This window comes from Erpetoichthys calabaricus, chromosome 2, assembly GCF_900747795.2.
Source record: "Erpetoichthys calabaricus chromosome 2, fErpCal1.3, whole genome shotgun sequence".
Taxonomy (NCBI): domain Eukaryota; kingdom Metazoa; phylum Chordata; class Cladistia; order Polypteriformes; family Polypteridae; genus Erpetoichthys; species Erpetoichthys calabaricus.
This window is the reverse complement of record NC_041395.2, coordinates 76346352-76366130: the sequence shown is the minus strand read 5'-3', so window position 1 is coordinate 76366130 and position 19779 is coordinate 76346352. Positions and strand designations below refer to the sequence as shown.

The window sequence follows — 19779 nt, the reverse complement described above, 5'->3', positions numbered from 1 at the left end:
TTCTTTCCTTGCACGTAGTGCTTTTTGGAGTTGGTGCTAGAAAACAAGAACTGAAGAATATTCACAGAGACAGGTGAAGAATGCAAAACAGTGATCAGGCTGGGATTCAAACTTGGTCTATTGTAGCTGTAAGGGCGGCAGTATTTAAATTAACAAACAGGAGGGAATTGGCTGAAATGAGCAGCAGCAAAACCAGTGCAATCCAAGGGTTAGGAGGCCTGGTCATGATGCCTTCATTAACTGTTTTTAATAATTTCTATAGCTTTTCTGGACAATTATTTGATGTATTGATTCTAAAATATTTATAAGTCAAATACCAGTTAGTAAACCTGTAAAGAAACATGCATTACATCCAAATCAATATAAAAAAAGAAAAAAAAAAAGTGTACCCGTGTGTTAAAACCGCCACAGGCACGAGGAAAAATTCATCGGTTTCTACATTCGTTAATTTACATAACAAAAACACAAATACGTAAAATTTGATTTTAAATTACCTTTGAAACATTATCTGTCGTGAAGTTTCTGATATCGTTAAGTATAATATCAAAAGGGTCATGAATGAATGAAGAAGCACTATCTGGGCTGAGTGGCGGAGTTATAACACACGAGTACCAGTTAAGATACCAGTATAAAGTGAAATGAAAAACATGCAAAGTTACTTATAGGAAGAAAACGGATTTCCATAACCTGGCAGCTGGGAGTCTCTGCCGATTCCACACTTCATTCCTAACATGGCTAACAGAAAAAGATTTAATGATCTGCAACTACTGTAAACAATAAATATACTTCACGTTTACAATTCCCTGCCATCCCTGTGTATTTTCCTTTCGAAATCGTTTTGGCAGTCAGGTAGTAATGGGGAGCACTTCCGGGATTAGAATCACGATCTATATGTACCTTCAAATCAAAGGGATTTTATTGACATGTGTATTACTTCTCATAAAATATATGTCATTTAAATGTCATGATTATTTTGCCAGCTCTAGAATAACAAATGCATACAGCATGCGCAAAAAAACTATTGTTTTGGACTTCATAAAACAACCTTATCTTAAGTGATGATCATCACTATTTTCCCCTATACAAATTGTACAGCATTTGAAGGTAAAATGCAGTTAAAATCTGTTCTAACACAAGACGCAGGCAGAGAGCTACACATCTTTGTCTCCATTACACCCCACACATGTACGCCGTTCTCAACTCTACCCCACCTTACGGTCTCCACACACCCGGCGTGTACTGACACGGCAAACACGGAGCGTGAGTGTTGTTAGCAGCGCAGAAACTCGCTATCGCTCGCTTTTTTTCTGTTTAACTTGCCAAAGTCTACACCACTTTTACGCGAACATTTCTTTACCTGTTAAACGAGCCCGAATCCGATCATCGCCATTCCAATATATTTTTTTCAAGTTATATTGACTTACCATGTTGTTAAAGGAATTCACCGACTCACTTCACGAAGAATTAAAAAGGCCACTTCCCTAAGCGAAGTGTCCAGCTCAGGCAGTCCGTATACTGGAAAGAAAGACCGAGAGTCTGTAAAACATATCACGAACCGTTAAAGGTAAAATTGTGCAAATCGTATTGTAGCTCTGGTGCCTTTTTGATCTTTCTGGTTTTTTTCTCTTCGTAGTGTTAAAAGATTCCAGGTATTTAAACGAAGCGGAGAAGACTGAGCGCTCAGATTACAGGCTGTTGCACAGGTATGAAGGGAAGGAGTGGGGAGTTGGGCGCGGGGGTGTGGTCCGGGGGGGAGGTGGGGGCTGGTGTCGCGCTTCACCTTTATGGCGGCGCGCGCTTACCAGGAAGACTCTTCAGACTCGCGGCGGTAAGGTGGGTGGAAGAAAGAAGTGAAAGCGAGAGGGGCAAGGTCATACAAATTGTAAACTGGAACAAGCGGACTCGTTTTCATAGTTAGCAGCTTATAAAAACCCTAATCCGTAATTGTTTTTTTTTTTTTGCAATATGATTGCTCGTTTACCCCAGAAAAGTAGGTAGGGGACGCCATAAAGATTGAAAAACGGTAATCATACGCCTCAGAGCGAGTAAATCTGTTTTGTTGAAAAACGCCTGACTACTTGGATACTAAACCAGGAAAAAATCCACGAGAAGAAGAAAAAAGGGAACTCGAGGCCAGTGCATAGAGCAAAACAAGGTAACGCTTAAAGTTTGGATGGCTTAACAGTGCCAGCTAATTGTTCCCATGCCTTAACTCCATCATATAAAACTAGTGGCATTTCTTTAAATACGATAAGCTACATTATAAGCCTCCCTTTGGAATTAATTTTATTATAATGTTTGTCTTCTTAAACAACCATTTCCCATATTTTTCAGCATATACTCATATAGTGTGAATACGTATCTATGAAAAATGTTGATTTTTGCAGCAAGGAAAATTGCCTTGGTGACAGATGAGGAAATGGACTAGTTGGTCCTGCCGGGTTCTCCATACCACATGTATGTGTATGCATGCCCAATCCGGACGTACCAGTTTAGCGATGTAGCTTGAAGGTCCTTACCTGTATTAAAATGAGGACATTTGTTTTGTTTGTCTGTTTGTTTGAATCGCGCGTTTGCACACCAGTTTCGACAATACAGAACAGACCAGTCAAGAGTTCTGGGAAGTCCAGTACCACTTGCATCCTTTAAGTAATTTGAAAAGAAAACAAAAGCAAGAAAGGGGATAAATATCAGGAATGCAGAATTCACAAGACATTACACTGCATCTTGATTTTAAACCACTTCTGAGGAGGGCTGAACAAAATTTGAACAAGCCAACAAGGGAGCCTAAAGGTGTTCCTGTTTATTTGTGGAAAAGTAGCAATCTTTGTAATGCTCATGATTCAAAGAAGAACAGAATTCGGCTGCAGAAAGAACAGGTAAAATGTAGAAATGAGTTTTTAATTGTTGGCTAGTTAAAAAACACCTGGCTGCACAGACGTTACTGCTGCTAATAGACATCCAGTGAGCTGTTCAATTCTGTAGTGTTAGTAGTCTGCTTGTTCTTTCCCATCTCCGAGCCATTTGATTCTAAACTGTTAAGTGTTGCTGTTTCAATGTAGACAGTTTATAGCCAATATATTTCCCTAAGCACCTGGTGGTTGAAAGGCTGTCAGTTTACTTAACGTTTAAATCTATACAACTGTATTTTGTAAGATGATAATGATGTCAGAGGCTAGCATAATAATCTGTCAGTTTTGGCAGATGAGCCACCAGCGTGCCATTGTTTGATTGACTTTTCCTGCTGGTGAAAACGGAGAATGAAAACAATGTAGCATTTGGAGGTGGATGAGCAGGTACAGTACAGATGGTGGAAGATAATTCAAAAACTTACAAATTGACAAATGGTATATAGAGATAGAAAAAGATGTGCAGAAAATACAGTAAGATAGAACATGTACATATGCTGGAATTAGTTAAAAGCCAAGTATCAGCCTACCATGCATGTTATTGGACTTTAGACCGCAGGGCCAATGTAGACAAACTGGTAATGAAAAGAGATGGTAATTAAGCTGGAGCATATGTTGCACATTCAACCACTGTTTATTTTTCTTATTTAAAAGGGGGGGGTGGCAGAGTCCACATTCAGGGACTTTTGATATTTCACAATAGACATTTGTGGACATGTCTGAGAAGTGCCAAACATTTTTGGAATGTTTTGCAATATAGTAGAAGCAGTAAGCAAACATTCCCAAAGTGATAGGATTATGCAACACGTTTGAAAGCACATGTTCAGTATGGTTGGATGGTGTCATGAAAATAAAGTATTTAACCATGTTGAAGCAGTACACTTGGCACTCTTAGAACAGCAGCAGGAAAAGTTGACCAGGTAATAACAAACAGGTACGTTTTACTTTCCGCACTTACAAAAATGTTTTATGATTTTAATATTTACATTTAACAAATTAAAGAAAGGCGGCACGGTGGCGCAGTGGGTAGCGCTGCTGCCTCGCAGTTGGGAGATCTGGGGACCTGGGTTCGATTCCCGGGTCCTCCCTGCGTGGAGTTTGCATGTTCTCCCCGTGTCTGCATGGGTTTCCTCCGGGCGCTCCGGTTTCCTCCCACAGTCCAAAGACATGCAGGTTAGGTGGATTGGTGATTCTAAATTGGCCCTAGTGTGTGCTTGGTGTGTGGGTGTGTTTGTGTGTGTCCTGCGGTGGGTTGGCACCCTGCCCAGGATTGTTTCCTGCCTTGTGCCCTGTGTTGGCTGGGATTGGCTCCAGCAGACCCCCGTGACCCTGTGTTCGGATTCAGCGGGTTGGAAAATGGATGGATGGATGGATGAAATTAAAGAAAAAAATATATCCTTTTGTTTTTACATTTAAGTGTATGAAAACATTGTGGAATAAATGACATTTTTATAAATGTTATAAATTTAACTTTCTTGTTGCATATCATAAATATATGCTTAGTTACATTGATATTTTATGTTTAAACTTACCCTTGCATTTTTTCAATAAATATGAAACAAAAATGTCAATAATTCTTTTAGCATAATTTATAAAAAAGCAGTTTAATATCACCACACTATATTTGTTCATTACAAATGAAGTTTTTTAAAAATCATTTTATATCTAAAGTATAGATACAGTAAGTATTAAACAATCTGGCCAGATGACAAGTCTACTTTTGTTCATTGAAAGACAATATTAACGATCACATTGTTAAGTTGAGAAATGCAATGATTAGTGGTGCTTCTTGTAGCTCTGGAGACTGGATCCAGCCTTTGTCATGGTGGAGGACTGGGAGGGTCATTTTTTTGGGGATATTCATGCTTTCCTCACATATCCCATAGAAGTTTAGTTTCCAAGGGTGTCGAACTCTGGGCCTGGAGGGCCACAGTGGCTTCAGGCTTTCATTCTAACCCTTTTCATAATCAGTGACCAGTTTTCACTGCTAATTAACTTCTTTTCCCTTCATTTTAATAGCCCTGTTTTTAAGGATTCAGTCCTCTGAATTGATTCTTTTCTTAATTAAATGACAACCAAACAGAAATGAGATGAGAAACAAGCCAACAGATGACCAACTAAACTGGGGCTTCAGACTCCAACCAATTTCACTCCAACCAGTTTCTTAATGAGAAGCCGATTCTTGCTGTTAATTAATTAAACCTATTATTTAATTCCATGGCTTATTGTTGCTTTCATTCTGCCACAGCACACATTTCCCAAACTGTTGATTTTCTGTTTTTTCTGAGAACACCATCAGAATGTCAATGTCAATTTATTTATATAGCACATTTAAACAAACATTGTAATGCTGTGGCCAAAGTGCTTTACAAAAATAGAACAAATTAACATAAAACATAAATAGAAATGAAATATATGAACATAAAATAAAATACATAATAAATAGAAGTAATGTTATATACATAAAAAATAGAAGTAATGTAATATAATCACAAAGAGGAAGCCATCAGTATTACTGAAGTTAACTGAATGCAAGTGAGTAGAAATGACTCCTTTATATGATGAGGTAAAGAGTTCCACAGGCGAGGTGCGACAGCTGCAAAAGACCTGTCCCCCTTGGTTTTACACTTGGTACGAGGGACAACCAGAGACAGCTGACCAGAAGATCTAAGCACTCTAGATGGCTGATGTAAAACACACAGTTCAGATAAATAGGCAGGAGCAAGCCCATGTAAAGATTTAAAAACTAGCAGCAGGATTTTAAAATCAATTCGAAAACTGACAGGCAGCCAGTGTAAAGAAGCTAAAATAGGAGAGACAGAGTCGTACTTTCTTGCCCCAACCAGAAAGCGAGCGGCAGCATTTTGTACCAACTGTAACCTGTGTATCAAGGATTTGTTAATCCCAGAATACAGCAAGATGCAGTAATCGAGGTGAGAAAAAATAAACGCATGAGTAGCTATCTCAAGATCCCTAGAAGTTAAAAAAGGCTTGATCTTACCTAATAGATGAAGTTGGAAAAAGCAACTCTTGACTACAGAATTTATTTGTTTCTCAAAAGAGAGGTTAATGTCAAAGGTAACACCAAGATTGCGGACTTGAGGTTTGGAAAAGACAGAGAAAGAGCCGAGAAGACCAAGACCAATTTGGGCTTTAGCTGATGGACCCACTATAAACACCTCCGTTTTATTTTGATTTAGATCAAGAAAATTATTAGCCATCCAGGATCTTAATTCAGACAGACAGTTGTGGAGTTGATTTGTTGTAGAGTTGCAGACAGGAATATAAACCTGAGTATCATCAGCATAGCAGTGAAAAGAAATGTTAAATTTCCTAAAAATTGCTCCAATAGGGTGAAGGTATATGGAGAATAAAATAGGACCCAAAATGGATCCCTGAGGAACACCATATTTAAGAGGAGCAGTAGATGAAGAAGAGGAATTAAGTCACTGAAAAGTGTCTACCAGTTAAATATGACCTGAACCAGTTAAGAGTAGCCCCTTTAAGCCCAACAAGATGTTCAAGCCGCATCAGCAATATTTCATGGTCAATAGTGTCAAAGGCAGCAGACAGGTCAAGGAGGAGAAGGACTGCCGCATCACCTGAATCAGTAATAAGAGAGATGTCGTTGAACACTTTCAGGAGTGCCGTTTCAACACTATGATAACGCCTAAAGCCAGATTGGTAGATCTCAAATAAATCATTAGAGTTAAGGTGATCAACAAATTGATTATAAATAATTTTTTCTAAGATTTTTAGCCAGAAATGGCAGTTGGGAAATTGGACGAAAATTAGCTAAAACTACAGGGTCTAATTCTGCCTTTTTAAGACAGGGGCAGACTGCAGCATGTTTAAAAAATGAGGGCACAACACCCAAACTAATAGAATCATTGATGATGGCTAATAAGGGTGGGCCCAACACATCAAAGGCTTCCACTAGGAGACGTGGTGGTACAATATCCAGAGGACTGGGGGCTGGTTTAAGGGTGTCAATAGTTCTTTTTAGCTGTGAAAGTGAAACTAGATCAAAGGATTCTAAGACAATGTCATGATTAACAGTAGAAAGTTCGTAGCCCGTTTGAACAATGCCACGGCGGATAGTATCAATTTTGCTGACAAAGAATGATAGAAACTGGTCACATGAATGAACAATGCTATTTGATCCCATCGCAGTGTGGGGGTTAATGGCCGCATTAATTGAATTAAATAAGACCCTAGGATTCTTTGAATGACGGGAAACTAAATCGGCAAAGAAATTTTGTTTCGCTTTCTTAACTTCAGCCTGGAAATTGAAAAGAGAAGTCCTAAAAATCTGTTCAGAGACAATCAGTCCATCTTTTTTCCAACGCCGTTCAGCAGTTCGACAGGTGCGGCGCACTGATCGTGTATTTTCATTAAGCCAGGGAGCAGGTCTACCCTTATTACTACGTATCTTGGGCGGAGCAATTGAGTCTAAAATCGTTTTACAGGAGGAATTAAATTTTACGACAGAATCATTGATATCATTATTTTGGTCATGCACATAAAGACTAGAGAAAATGGTTTTAAAATCAGATATAATAGAAGAATTTAAAAAGCGCGAGCAGCGTGGGGGACAGCTATTAGTAGGGACATCGACAGTAATATTCAGGTCCATCATTATAGAAAAATGATCAGTAAAAGAAGCATCACATAAATCAATATTATTCACTGAAATATCACGAGTAAGGATGAGATCGAGGATGTGACCGAGAGAGTGGGTTGGCGTATTAATATGTTGTATAAAATCAAATGAGTTCAAAAGTGATAAAAAGTCGTTGACCAAAGGTTTCGATTGACAACAAACGTAAATGTTGAAATCACCAACAATAAGAACTTTGTCATGAGAGAGGGTGATATCAGCCAAGAGATCAGAGAATTCAGAAATGAAAGTATCATTAATTACAGGAGGTCTATAAACCACGGCAAACAGTAGAGAAGGGGAGCTGCAGACTTCGAAAAGTTGGAGTTCAAAGCTGCTAAACGGACCCCTTGTAAGGCTCCGACACAAGAACATACTTTTAAAAATAGTGGCAATGCCCCCCCCACGACGAGTCAGGCGAGGAGATTTTAAATATGAGTAACCTGGTGGAGTCAAGTCAGTAAAACAAGAAGAGTCACCATTTAAAATCCAAGTCTCAGTGATGAAGAAATCCAGATTATTTGAGGTAATAAAGTCTTGCAGAATAAAAGTTTTATTAGACACTGATCTCGCGTTCAAGAGAGCAGCCTTGATAGAGGTAGAAGAGCTCGTTGCAGGATGAGCACGGGTGAGCGTGCGAAGATTAGCAGTGTTTACTACTCGATTGCAGGCCAAGGAAAAGTGATGCTGTCTGGAAAAGGAGAAATTACAATCCGGTGTCCAGCGCCCAAGAACCAGTGATGGAGTCCTGAGCAGGAGAAGATTGGTCATAAACGACTCGCAGGCATCGGGAAACAAAGCTCTGGGACTTGAGTCGGCGTTGTTTAATGGCAATTCCTGCTCTTTTCCCACGACGGCGGCGGATGCATTTGCGTCTCCGAGGGGCGTTCAATTCACTGATACAGGTGAACACCGGTGTCCAGGTGAAGAAGTCAGGAGATGAATAAAACAAAGGTGGAGGTTCACAAAAAATCCAACCAGGAGATGAAAATTGAGAGGAAAGCAAGCCAGAAAATATGTTTAGTAAAGACTCACAATCATAGGACAGTGGCCGTTGGGATAAACTAAAACATAAAAACAAAGTTAAAACATAGACTAGAGAGACGAGCAGACGGCCAGCCACACCAGACGGCACCATCTTCAATGAAGAATGATTTGGTGACCTGAGAAATCCACCTTACTGAGACGTTCACCTTCCTTTATTTTCAGATATTGTGTGATGGGCACAAATGAGCTGGGCATGTGGTGGCTTGCTCTGTGTCTCATTGTTTGGCTGCTAATTAAGGAAAAAGAAACAACTAAGGGGCTTGAGTCAAGTTAATTAATGCTAAGGCAAAAGAAGTTAATTAGCAGCAAAAACTGGTCACTAATTAAGAAGAAGGTTAGAATGAAAACCTGCACCCCCCTAGTTTAGGACAACTGGTGACAGCCATTTAGCCCAATATGAGTGAGTGTGTCTAATGGTGAGTTGTTAGTCCTTTATATCAATGATCAAACCACTTAAAATTCACTTTTTAATTAATTACTGTGCCTTGCAGTGGGCAGGAATCATATTTGGGATTTATTTCTGAGTTGCCGCCAATGTTGTCATGACAAGCTCTGGGTTCCTGTAATGGATGAAAATATTTTTGATATAAAGCATAAAATATCAAAATTCTTTAAGTGTGCCATTTGTTTTCTTATAACCTTTTACACTTCTCTATCTGTAATTTTATATACTATGACATAACAATAGATTTTTATAATGTCATAAAATTAGGTAAATTGTTATTTATTTGTATTAAAAGACTAACATTCAGCAGTTATGTTTAAAAATGTAAATATATAGCCTTGTCACTTCCATATTAGTTAATAGGATGATTAGAGTCCAGTGCTGCTAGTCAAGGTTACTTTATTAAGTCATGATTGGGAAGCACTGCCACCTTTGTATAAAAGCAGAACCTGCGGCAGTTTAGGTTGCATTGCTTATTTTTGTGGTAGCACAATGCTGAGGACATAATACATCTGCAGTGATCTTTAAAAAGTAATGGTTGCTACTCATATATCAAAGAAGGGTTCTTACCCCATTTCCAAACCATTGGGGGTCCACCATTCCACAGTAAGAACAACTATTTACAAGGAGCATTCAAGACAATTAGCAACATCTTTCCAAGAATGGGCATTTCTGCAAATTTACCAGAAGTTCAGAGCATTTGATGTTCTGAGAAACAACAAAAGCACCCAAAAACTGGAAAGATAACCACGGAAAAAATTTCCATAACAAGGGGCAGCATGATTTAGTTTTCCTCTCAACAGACAAAGACAAAATGTTGTTGTCTAGTTTTAATGCACAAAACTGAGCACAGTATATCACTTCAAGTATCTCACATCAGCTGTCAAGCATGGTGGCAAAAGGGTGATAATTTAGGATTCTGTTCTACAGTAGATGCAGGATCTGATGTCACAAAAGTACAGAAATATTCAGAGGGAAAAGGTGAGGCCATTTGTTCAGCTACTAAAGTGTTCTAGAAATAAATGCCCAACACATCCCCATCAAGGTATTTAAATGACCAAGTTAAAGTTCAGACGTATCCTTTTTGAGATAGTTGTATAGAAGTGAATACTCTCAAACATCAATATGCAGAAGCAGAGTGGACCGCAAATTCTACAGAGCAATGTGAGAGACTGATATATTCGTAAAGAAAATGATTACTTTAGATTTGTACAGTATCAGCCGTTTAGTCTTTGAGTGCATTTAATTTTAACACATGGCTGCTGCAGATCGACTAAGTTTTCTTTTCTTTCTTTTTTTATTATTATTATTATTAAAATTTTGTTTTGTGTTGTTTGGCATCTAAGGTTAGTTTTACCCAGTTTAGGGCTTTATGACTGTTAGTTGTGTCCTGATACATAAAAACAAAGAAATGTAAGAAATGATGCTTGCTTTTTTATATGACATGACTGCCAGTCAAACTTACTTTTTTCTGTCATCTTTAAGTTTCTCCACCTTTTGTCATAGGAAGCCTCTCAAATGTATAGGTTTTGCTGATTTATTGTCTTCACTTCCTATTCCTGCTTAAATTCTCACTGCTATCCTGTGGTATTAACTCCTGGTGAATTTAATTAGTTAGAATGGCAACCTGTTACACATGATAGAATGATGAACAGTACACAGTTTCTCTGTTAATTTCAGTGGTACTTTTATATAGGTAAAATAATTTATAATTTTTTTTAGATGTGTACTCTGAAGTAGTCTTGAGTTAATCACTATTCATTTACTTATACAGTAAATAAAGGTGAATAGATTGCTTGTTTAAAACAAGTTTATTAATTATTTATTAACTAGCCATGGTACCCGTTGAAGACAGAGAACAGAATAATTTGATAAATTTTGATATCTCTTGCCCTACCTGTTCTTTATTCACATTTATGAATGTCTGTTAACAACAACAACATTTATTTTTATAGCACATTTTTATACAACAGTGTAGCTCAAAGTGCTTTACAAGATGACAAAGATACAAGAAAAAAACAGATTAGGCAATAATATTAAAGAATTTAAGTAATAACAAAAAAAGATAAAGGTCTGATGGCTGGGAGGACAGGAAAAAGAAAAACTAGGAGTAGTCTCCCCTAGACTTTCTCTTATACTCGGATATGGGGATGGATATTTGAGGAGTAAACCGCAAGACAATAATTATATTTTTATAGTATGTACATTAAAGAACCATCAACAAAAATTAAATCAATAATTTACTGAACAATTATTATAAAAGTAAAGTTGAATAAATCGAACATTGCAGCTGCATGAATAAAAGGTAACGTACCACTTCTGGTTAGCGGAAATAGCCCAAAAGTTGACAGAAATCTATGTTTTGTACCTAAGTGAAAGCGTACTCCGGTTATCATGTTTACACACACACACACACACACATACAGACAGACAAAAATGGTATTTTCGGACTCGGGGAGATCTAAACATAGAGATTCATCAAAATCTCGAAATGGAATTTTTGGAGGATTCCACTACTTTCCCTATACTTCGTATATGAGAAAGTCAGGGAGGTCTAAAAAGTAGAGATTCATCAAAATCTTGACATTGAATTTTTGGATGATTACAATGATTTCCCTATACTTCTTTTTTTTTTAATCTTTCTCGTATACAATCTGCAGGGGTTTCAAGGCAAAAGACCGCCCAGTCCCCACTAAGCATTCTACCCAACATAAATGTTCCTAAATCAAACCTCTTGGTTCTAATGCTTCAAAAGAAAGGAATTTGATGAAGTTGGTCTTGTGGACAGCTGAAGTACTCGCCTTCATTCCATCATCTCAGGGAGCTGTATGGTTTGTAGATCAGTTGGTGGTAGTGCAGAAGCACAGAAGAACCAGAAAAAATAGCAGGGAATAGAGGGGATTAGTACAGATTGTGGATCCCTGAAGAATGATAATTCTATGCCCATAGAGTCTATTAGGTACACAACTAAAATGCAGCTATTTAAAAGCCATATTTAAATAATGTTTTTGTAACAGTTTTTTTTTTTTTAATGTTCCACAGTATTAGCCTGGCAAATTTCGATAGGTAAAGTATTCTAGATTTTAGGTGAATAACAGCAAAAGGACGCATCACCACTTTTTTAAGATAGACTCTTGGAATTATAAGCAGACCTAATTCGAAGATCTAAGATTACGACTTGGTGTGTAGGGGGAAAGACATTCCAAAACATAGGACGGAGTAAGATTATTTATGGCTTTGTAAACCATTAGTAGTATTTTAAAGTCGATTCTGAATGACACAGGTAACCAATGCAGTGACATTAAAACTGGTGAGATGTGCTCAAATTTTCTTTTTCTAGTTAAGATTCTGGCTGCTGCATTCTGCACTAATTGCAAGTGATTGATGTCTTTCTTAGGTAGTCCTGTTAGGGGTGAATTACGGTAATCTAGTCTTAAGTTTTCAATGTCTTGTAAAGTTATAAGAGGTCTAACTTTTGCTATATTCCTTAAATGAAAAAAATCAGTCCTAGTAATCTGATTAATATGCAATTTAAAATTTCGGTCAAAGTTAATGATTCTAAATTCTTTACCTCCGCCTTGACTTTTAAACCTAATGGACCAAGTTTATTTCCAGTGCCCTTGCTATATCCATGTTTGCTAATTACTAAGATTTCTATTTTTTCATTATTTTGTTTGACTAAGTTACTACTCATCCATTTGAAAAGACTGCTAAGACACCGGATCAGTCAGCCACGAGCATCAGGTGCTATTGATAAATAAAGCTGTGTGTCTTCTGCATAGCTGTGGTAGCTCACCTTGTTTTTTGAGATAATCTGACCTAATGGAAGCATATAAATTGAAAAGAGCAGTGGACCCAGAATAATCCTTGTGGTACACCATATGCAATATCATGCGTTTCCAAAGTACAATCACCACAACTACTGTAACAAAGAATTTTATACTTATTAAGTAAGACTGAAACCAATTTAAGACGCTACCAGAAAGCCCCACCCACTGTTTAAGGCGATTTATAAGAACACTGTGGTCAATCATGTCAAATGCTGCACTCAAGTCTAATAGGACAAGAACAGATATACGGCCTCTGTCAGCATAAACCTGCAAATCCTTTACTACTTTAACCAGCGCAGTTTCTGTACTATCATTTTATTCTAAAACCTGACTGAAACTTATCAAGAATAGAATGCTTATTAAAGTAATCATTAATAACGGCCTTTTCTAGAATTTTACTTAAAGACAGGTTAGAAATTGGTCTAAAATAATCAAAGACAGAGGAGTTGAGATTATTTTTCTTGAGAAGGGGTTTAACAACTGCAGTCTTTAGACAGTCAGGGAACACCCCTGTATCTAATGATGAGTTCACTGTGTTAAGTACACTATCAGTAAGGACATCAGAGACTTCTTTTTTTTATATATAAAAAAAAAAAAAAAAAAGCCTGTTGGTACTGGGTCAAGGACACGGGTGGAAGGTAACTGGTGCCCCTTCTCTTGAGCCCGTTACCGTAAAGCCTGCTTCTCAGACTCGTCATTTACTTCAAGGCACCTTTCTCCCTTCCTGTCTGGTTTAATACTTGCTGTCATTGGAGACTCTCTCAGCATGCCTCATATGCCTTTGCTCCTCCTTGTGTGTCTCACACTCGGACCTCCTCTTTCGTCACACCAACAAGGCCAGACTGACCAATCACATTGTTCAGGGGAAGTAAACACACAGACCTTTGTGTTTTATTATATAGTAGGTAGATAAGCCTTTCTGTTTTCTTTAAAAATTCAACAGCACTCAGTTTTTGAATTAGTTCATGAAATAAATATTCAGACTACTCTAAGCAGTGCTACCAACCCTACAGCTAAAACATCCACATTGTAGTATTTCACCATTTTAAAAATTATCATGAATTGTAATATAGCTGTGTATTGAACTCTGCTAACAATCTGAGACAGAAGAATAACTGATTACTGTGTGCAGGCATAAACAGTACAGCCTGACTGAGACAAGACCATCTTCCTACAAGGATATTAATTCATATATCTCTTTGATGTTTGTTTTGCTTGTTAGTTGTCAGTAATCGTTATTTACCTGTAATGCAGTTCTGCTCATAAGCAAAATTAACACAAATTATTTTAAAATTATTGAATTCCAAAAATAAAATGCAGTAGTTTTATAATAAAAATATTTTAACATGCATAAAAGTATGCTAATACTTTGTTTTTCACCTTAGCCTCAGTCATTAATGTCTATAAAAATGTTATCTTAAATTCCACATACCCTGTGAAATTTGTTTTTAAGTTTCTGGTTTTATCTACTTCTGCTGTGCTAATCAGTTTGTGGGTCTGCTGCTAGGCAGTCTAGCCTGCATGTCTTCACATCACATTTGAATTCCAGCTTAGTTACTCCACTAATCGGCCGACATAGGGGTATACTATTGCTCTCTCAGCTGAATCAGCCTGCCAGAGGATAAAGACCAGTGCAGCTGCAGTTACTCTCCACCTGGCTGGCACTCATCCATCCTCCAGTGAGTGCTCGCTGTATTGTGATGCAAAGTCTGCAGCATTTCAGTTCATTATCGTTATTTTTCTGCTTAAAAATATGTGCATACACGGTTTCAAATATTTTCAAAAAAAGTCTTGTAACACGGCAACACATTAATAACAACACAGTACTCATAGAATGGCAATGAGAAGAGATTGAAAGTAAACAACAAAAACAAGATCATCTTGAGCAAAATCAAAGACCAATTATGTGAAAGCTTTGTAGCTCAAGTGAAAGTTCACAATTTAGTTTAATCAAGAATGAAGGGTTTCTAATGGACTTGTGATTCATCACCTATTCTGTAATCCTTTGGTTAGGATGAGAGAGGTTTTAGGTGATGATGCAGGCTTTAGGCATCTAATAATAAACTTAACCACTGGCAACAGAGCCCCAGGAATCTGGCAATTTCCACCACCTGCTGTTTAGCAATATAGTCAAAAAACCCTGAAGTGACGACACCACACTGTCATCTGATCAGTGTTATTTTCAGTGTACATCTATAGAAGCATTGGATCACTGCTAGATTCTGTAGTTGTTACCACTATACAACTAATACTCAGATTTACAATGGTAGAAACGTAAATGTATTTCTACCACTACTGTCCTGACCAGTTACCTCTAAGAAATAGTGATGGATGCAACATAACTTCCTTAAACTAAATTGTTCAAATACTGAGGTTATTTTAAGTAGCACTGTTTCATCTACACACAGTGTTACCCATTTTAGTCTTTCAGTTGGTACCACTCAGGTATCACGCACTGCTTATTCTTGTGTATAGGCTGCAACAAAGATTAGTAATATTCATAATAATTCACAATAATCTTTGAACTCACATAAACAGTCTGCTTATGAAATATCTTTCTTTCTTTCATGTGCAGCATGAAGTCAGGGACAACCCCTGGACAGAGCACCAGTCCATCACAGGGTGAAAACACACACAAACACAGTAGGGTCAGCTTAGCAACACCAGTTCACCTAACCTGCATGTCTTTCAACTATGGGAGGAGACCAAAGAAAACTTGGAAGAAAACCCACAGTTTTACTTATTATGTTACTGTACATTGCTTTTTTTGTGACTTCACTGTTAAACTGTATGAATCTGTAAAAAAAAAATGATTGTTTAGGCTTTACCAGCATAAAATGATGAGAAAGCTTTTTTTTTCTTCCCAGCAGAAGTTAAACTCCAACTGGTTTATCATGCCAAAACAGTATTCTCTTAAAGTTACAAAAAGAATGTCACCACACCCTGGCAGTTTAGAAGCCCATCGCCAGTGAACCCTGGACAGCTGACCCGCCCAACCCTGGGACTTTGAATCGTAGCCATTCATAATCGTACACCTTCAAAACTTTTGATGGCTCCAAAAGCATCTGGAGAGGATAACATCTGGGGAGAAGAGAGTACCTCAGCTAACAGAAACAAAGAGAGTGTCCCAGCTGCTATAGCAATATTTGCTCTGCCATTATTCAATGGAGTTACAATCATTCAATTTTGTTTGACTTGGGCTGTATGCAGAAAAAAAAAAGTTCAGTACAAGCAACGTGCAACATTAAATATTTGTTTCATAATTTATTGTGATTTTGGGGTGACACTATAAGTGAAACAACCTTTCAAAGTGCAACTCTGAGCACTGAACCTGGCTTATTTGTGGTAAAGGGCATCGCTGCACCCAGGAGCTGAATGTTTGAGTAGGAGGGACTACAGTGTCAAGTAGGAGTGACTTCATCCATACACAATATTACAGCGGCATGAAATGATGTTCCCTGAGACGTAGGTGCAACATATATACAATCAGATACACATACAGTATAACATAAAAAACAGGATAAGTGCAGGACAAGTAAGAAACTGTACTATTCTAAAGCTATATACCATACTCTACTATACTTATTGATTAAATAAATAATGAATAGGTTGAATAATTTGACATAATTATAGATTAATGATAAGAACAACTGAGAATAAGACACAATAGTAACAGATGTACGAGTATGGTATATCATTCGGATCAACTACTAGCGTATAAGCAAATCTAAGGGGAGGTGGACAGCACAGAATTCAGATTCCAGAAAGCCAAGGGGTAGAAGCTGTTACAAAACTTGGTACAAGTGGTTTGAATGTTATGATACCTTCTCCCAGATGAAAACAGGACAAAGACGCTGTGGGAAGGATGGAGGCAATCCTTCACAATACCGTAGGCTTTGCAAGTACAAAGCTTGATGAAAACGACTTAATTGGATTGTAGAGAAGTCCCAGTGATCTTTTCTGCTGTGTGCACTGTCTATTGTAGGACATTGCAATCAGAGACAGTGCAGTTTCCATACCAAAGAGAAGGAATTTATGTAAATCTGCTTTAACAAGATAGGATTGAGAGGTGCAAGTTATTGCAAACCTTATCTACTAGGCCTAACTTTATTGTCCAATTTTAATTGGAAGTATCCAAGCTGGCCTTTGTAAAATTCAGTCGGGGTGGGGGTGTTATTGGGATTACAGATCTTGGTGTGGATCTTAGGCTGGCTGTTCTTGGTCTAGGTCTGTGTTTTTGGAACACGGCTTAACTCTTCTTGCAGTGTATCCTGTAAATTCTGTTTAAATTGTATATTTTCTCAATTATATACAGCATATAAGCTGTGAAAACTATTCATGACAAACCTTTATTTTGAAAACTTCATTCCATCTGTCAAGTGTGTCCACTCCCACTTGACATTCAGCTCCTGGCTGCACAGATACATACTGTACTTAAATTTGTGAAGCCAGCGCCCCCTGCTGGTCACAGTATGTAATATTGGATTTTTCTTTAGCAATTAACTGACATTTGAGGCACACATTTAAAAACATTAACATTTACTTCTGTCACCTTCACAATTTTGCCAGACTAAGGCCATTTATCTCACAGCCTTCTAGATGAATTAACTGTAATTCACGTGTTTTCAGAAAGAAAAAAAAAAAACATCATTTAAGGAGGTGCCACTCATGTTCTTCCTCAAACCTGCTTGTGTCATCACATCACAACAACACTAACATCAAACTTCCATAAAGCAGTCCATGATGACACCCTTCACAATGACTGTGACTTAGCTTCTCCTTTTTTATTTACAGTAGATTGTATGCTGTATTGTTACTATTCTGATTTGTTGTAAGCTTAATTCTGTTGTAAATTATTTTGTCATCTGCTGTTGATCTTTACACTATTTTATATTTTTGTTGTGGGTTTGAGAGGAGTGCATTATAAATAAAAATAATCATCATCATTAATATTGTGTGTATATTTCACATGGACAGTGAGTGTACCCCAATTCTCAGGGGCTACAAGTTAAAAGAGAAGTAACCACTGCTCTGGCATACCAGCCAGATGAAAATCAGATTGGTTATGCTGACCACCCTACAGGCACAGTTACAGAAACAGTTTTGGAAATTCCGAGTCTTGTAGGAGTCTTTAAAACTAAGCCGGTAGGGTGGAAAAGGAGAACGTCTGTCTAGTTAGGTGCTTACAGACGCATTATGTGCCCTTTGACAGTTGTCACCGTTGTCTCACAGTCTCTGCTACTGCCACTCACTGAAGACAGTGACGGTCTCACACAAATTGAAAATGCTCAGGACACTTCAAAATAGGTCCATCACATGTGTGACAAGGCAGCACTGGATTCTGAGAATTAATGACAAATAATTAACACTGTTTTAGAGAGCACTAGCTGAAATACCCAGCATTGCCCGAGAGGAAAGTAAAGTGTTTATATTTTTCTCAAACAATAAAAAAAAAATTCAAAAAAACAAAACTTAAAAAATAAATTTAATAAATAAACAAATAATGAAGACTCACTAATGTGGCTGTATTGTTTACTGAAGTGCCTTGTTATATACAATGTTTTTAGTTTTTCCATCTTTAGCCAATATATAAAGGTCCTTAGGACTTTGTGCCCTTGAAGGGCGGAGTGGTGGTTCTGAGGATAGGGATCTGCACTGGCAATCAGAAGGTTGTCGGTTCCAATTCTGTAAATGCCAATAGGGACTCTGCTCTGTTGGGCCCTTGAGCAAGGCCCTTAACCTGCAATTGCTTAGCGCTTTGAGTAGTGAGAAAAGCTCTATATAAATGCAAAGAATTATTATTATTGAACATGCCACATGAAGTTGACCATGTGAGAAACAGGCTGTGTCCAAATTGATTCCAGCAATTTTCAATGATTGTCCATACGTTCTGAGCATCAAGTGGACGATAACAGACATACAAGACTGAATCTCCAATTAGTCTCTTCCAATTGAAATTGTTTTACAATGAATTAAACGTGAAATATTTTACCTATATAAAAATATATTATAAGTTAAATATCATAGCTGTATTTGGTTTATAATTTACCTTCGATTTTGATAAGTTAAATTAGTTTTTTGATTATGAACGTATAAAAAAAAATTCCTATTTCTTTTTTATGAAAAAATTGTAACACCAACACGTTAGCTAGGATGTTGCGAAACAAATGACATTTAGTTCATAATGAATAAAGAAAACTCGCAAAGAGAGTCGCTGAATCCACAAAATAAATATAGGATGTTTATGGTAGATAAAAATAAAATTGCTTACTTATCATATATAAAATAGCCTATTTTAATCCAAATATAATCGTGGTATATGTTCAAAGTAGTGTAAAAACGACAGGAAAAGTGAAGCCTTTTCTGAGGTTTTTTGACAGATTACATTTTTGTTTTGTGGTTTAGTAAGTTTTTACATGCAGAATTTTTGACAACATAAAAAAAGTCAATTAAATTAATATTAGGTTGATTTCATTCTATTACCACTACAACATTGTTACAATAAGAATAATGCAAGATGAAAATATAGTTAACAAAAACAAACATTAAATGACAAACAAATAATACTACAGATTTTTCATGGTAAAACTGTCGGTTGCTTTTACGGAGCACACCAGAAACGTTCCGAGTGTCCACTGGATGATAACCTACATACAAGACAGCAAGATTGTTACAGTCTGCTATATATATAAGATTATATATATATATATATATATATATATATATATATCCATCCATCCATCCATTTGCCAACCCGCTGAATCCGAACACAGGGTCACGGGGGTCTGCTGGAGCCAATCCCAGTCAACACAGGGCACAAGGCAGGAGCCAATCCCGGGCAGGGTGCCAACCCACCGCAGGACACACACAAACACACCCACACACCAA

At 37.4% G+C, this 19779-nt stretch overlaps 1 protein-coding gene and 1 long non-coding RNA gene across 2 annotated transcripts in view; one reads left to right on the top strand and one right to left on the bottom strand.

The window, feature by feature from the left end:
• myo1eb (myosin IEb) overlaps positions 1-1736 on the bottom strand; it is a 99605-nt gene extending 97869 nt beyond the window's left edge. The window contains exon 1 of the mRNA XM_028793949.2: positions 1425-1736. Coding sequence (XP_028649782.1) covers positions 1425-1427 — 3 coding nt within the window. The 5' untranslated portion in view covers positions 1428-1736. The remainder of the gene's footprint in view (positions 1-1424) is intronic.
• Positions 1737-1759: 23 nt separating this feature from the next.
• On the top strand, positions 1760-17841 carry LOC114645994 (uncharacterized). The gene is made up of 2 exons (XR_003715245.2): positions 1760-2155; positions 15762-17841. It is a non-coding gene; the product is annotated as an uncharacterized LOC114645994 (long non-coding RNA).
• The last annotated feature ends 1938 nt before the right edge of the window (positions 17842-19779 follow it).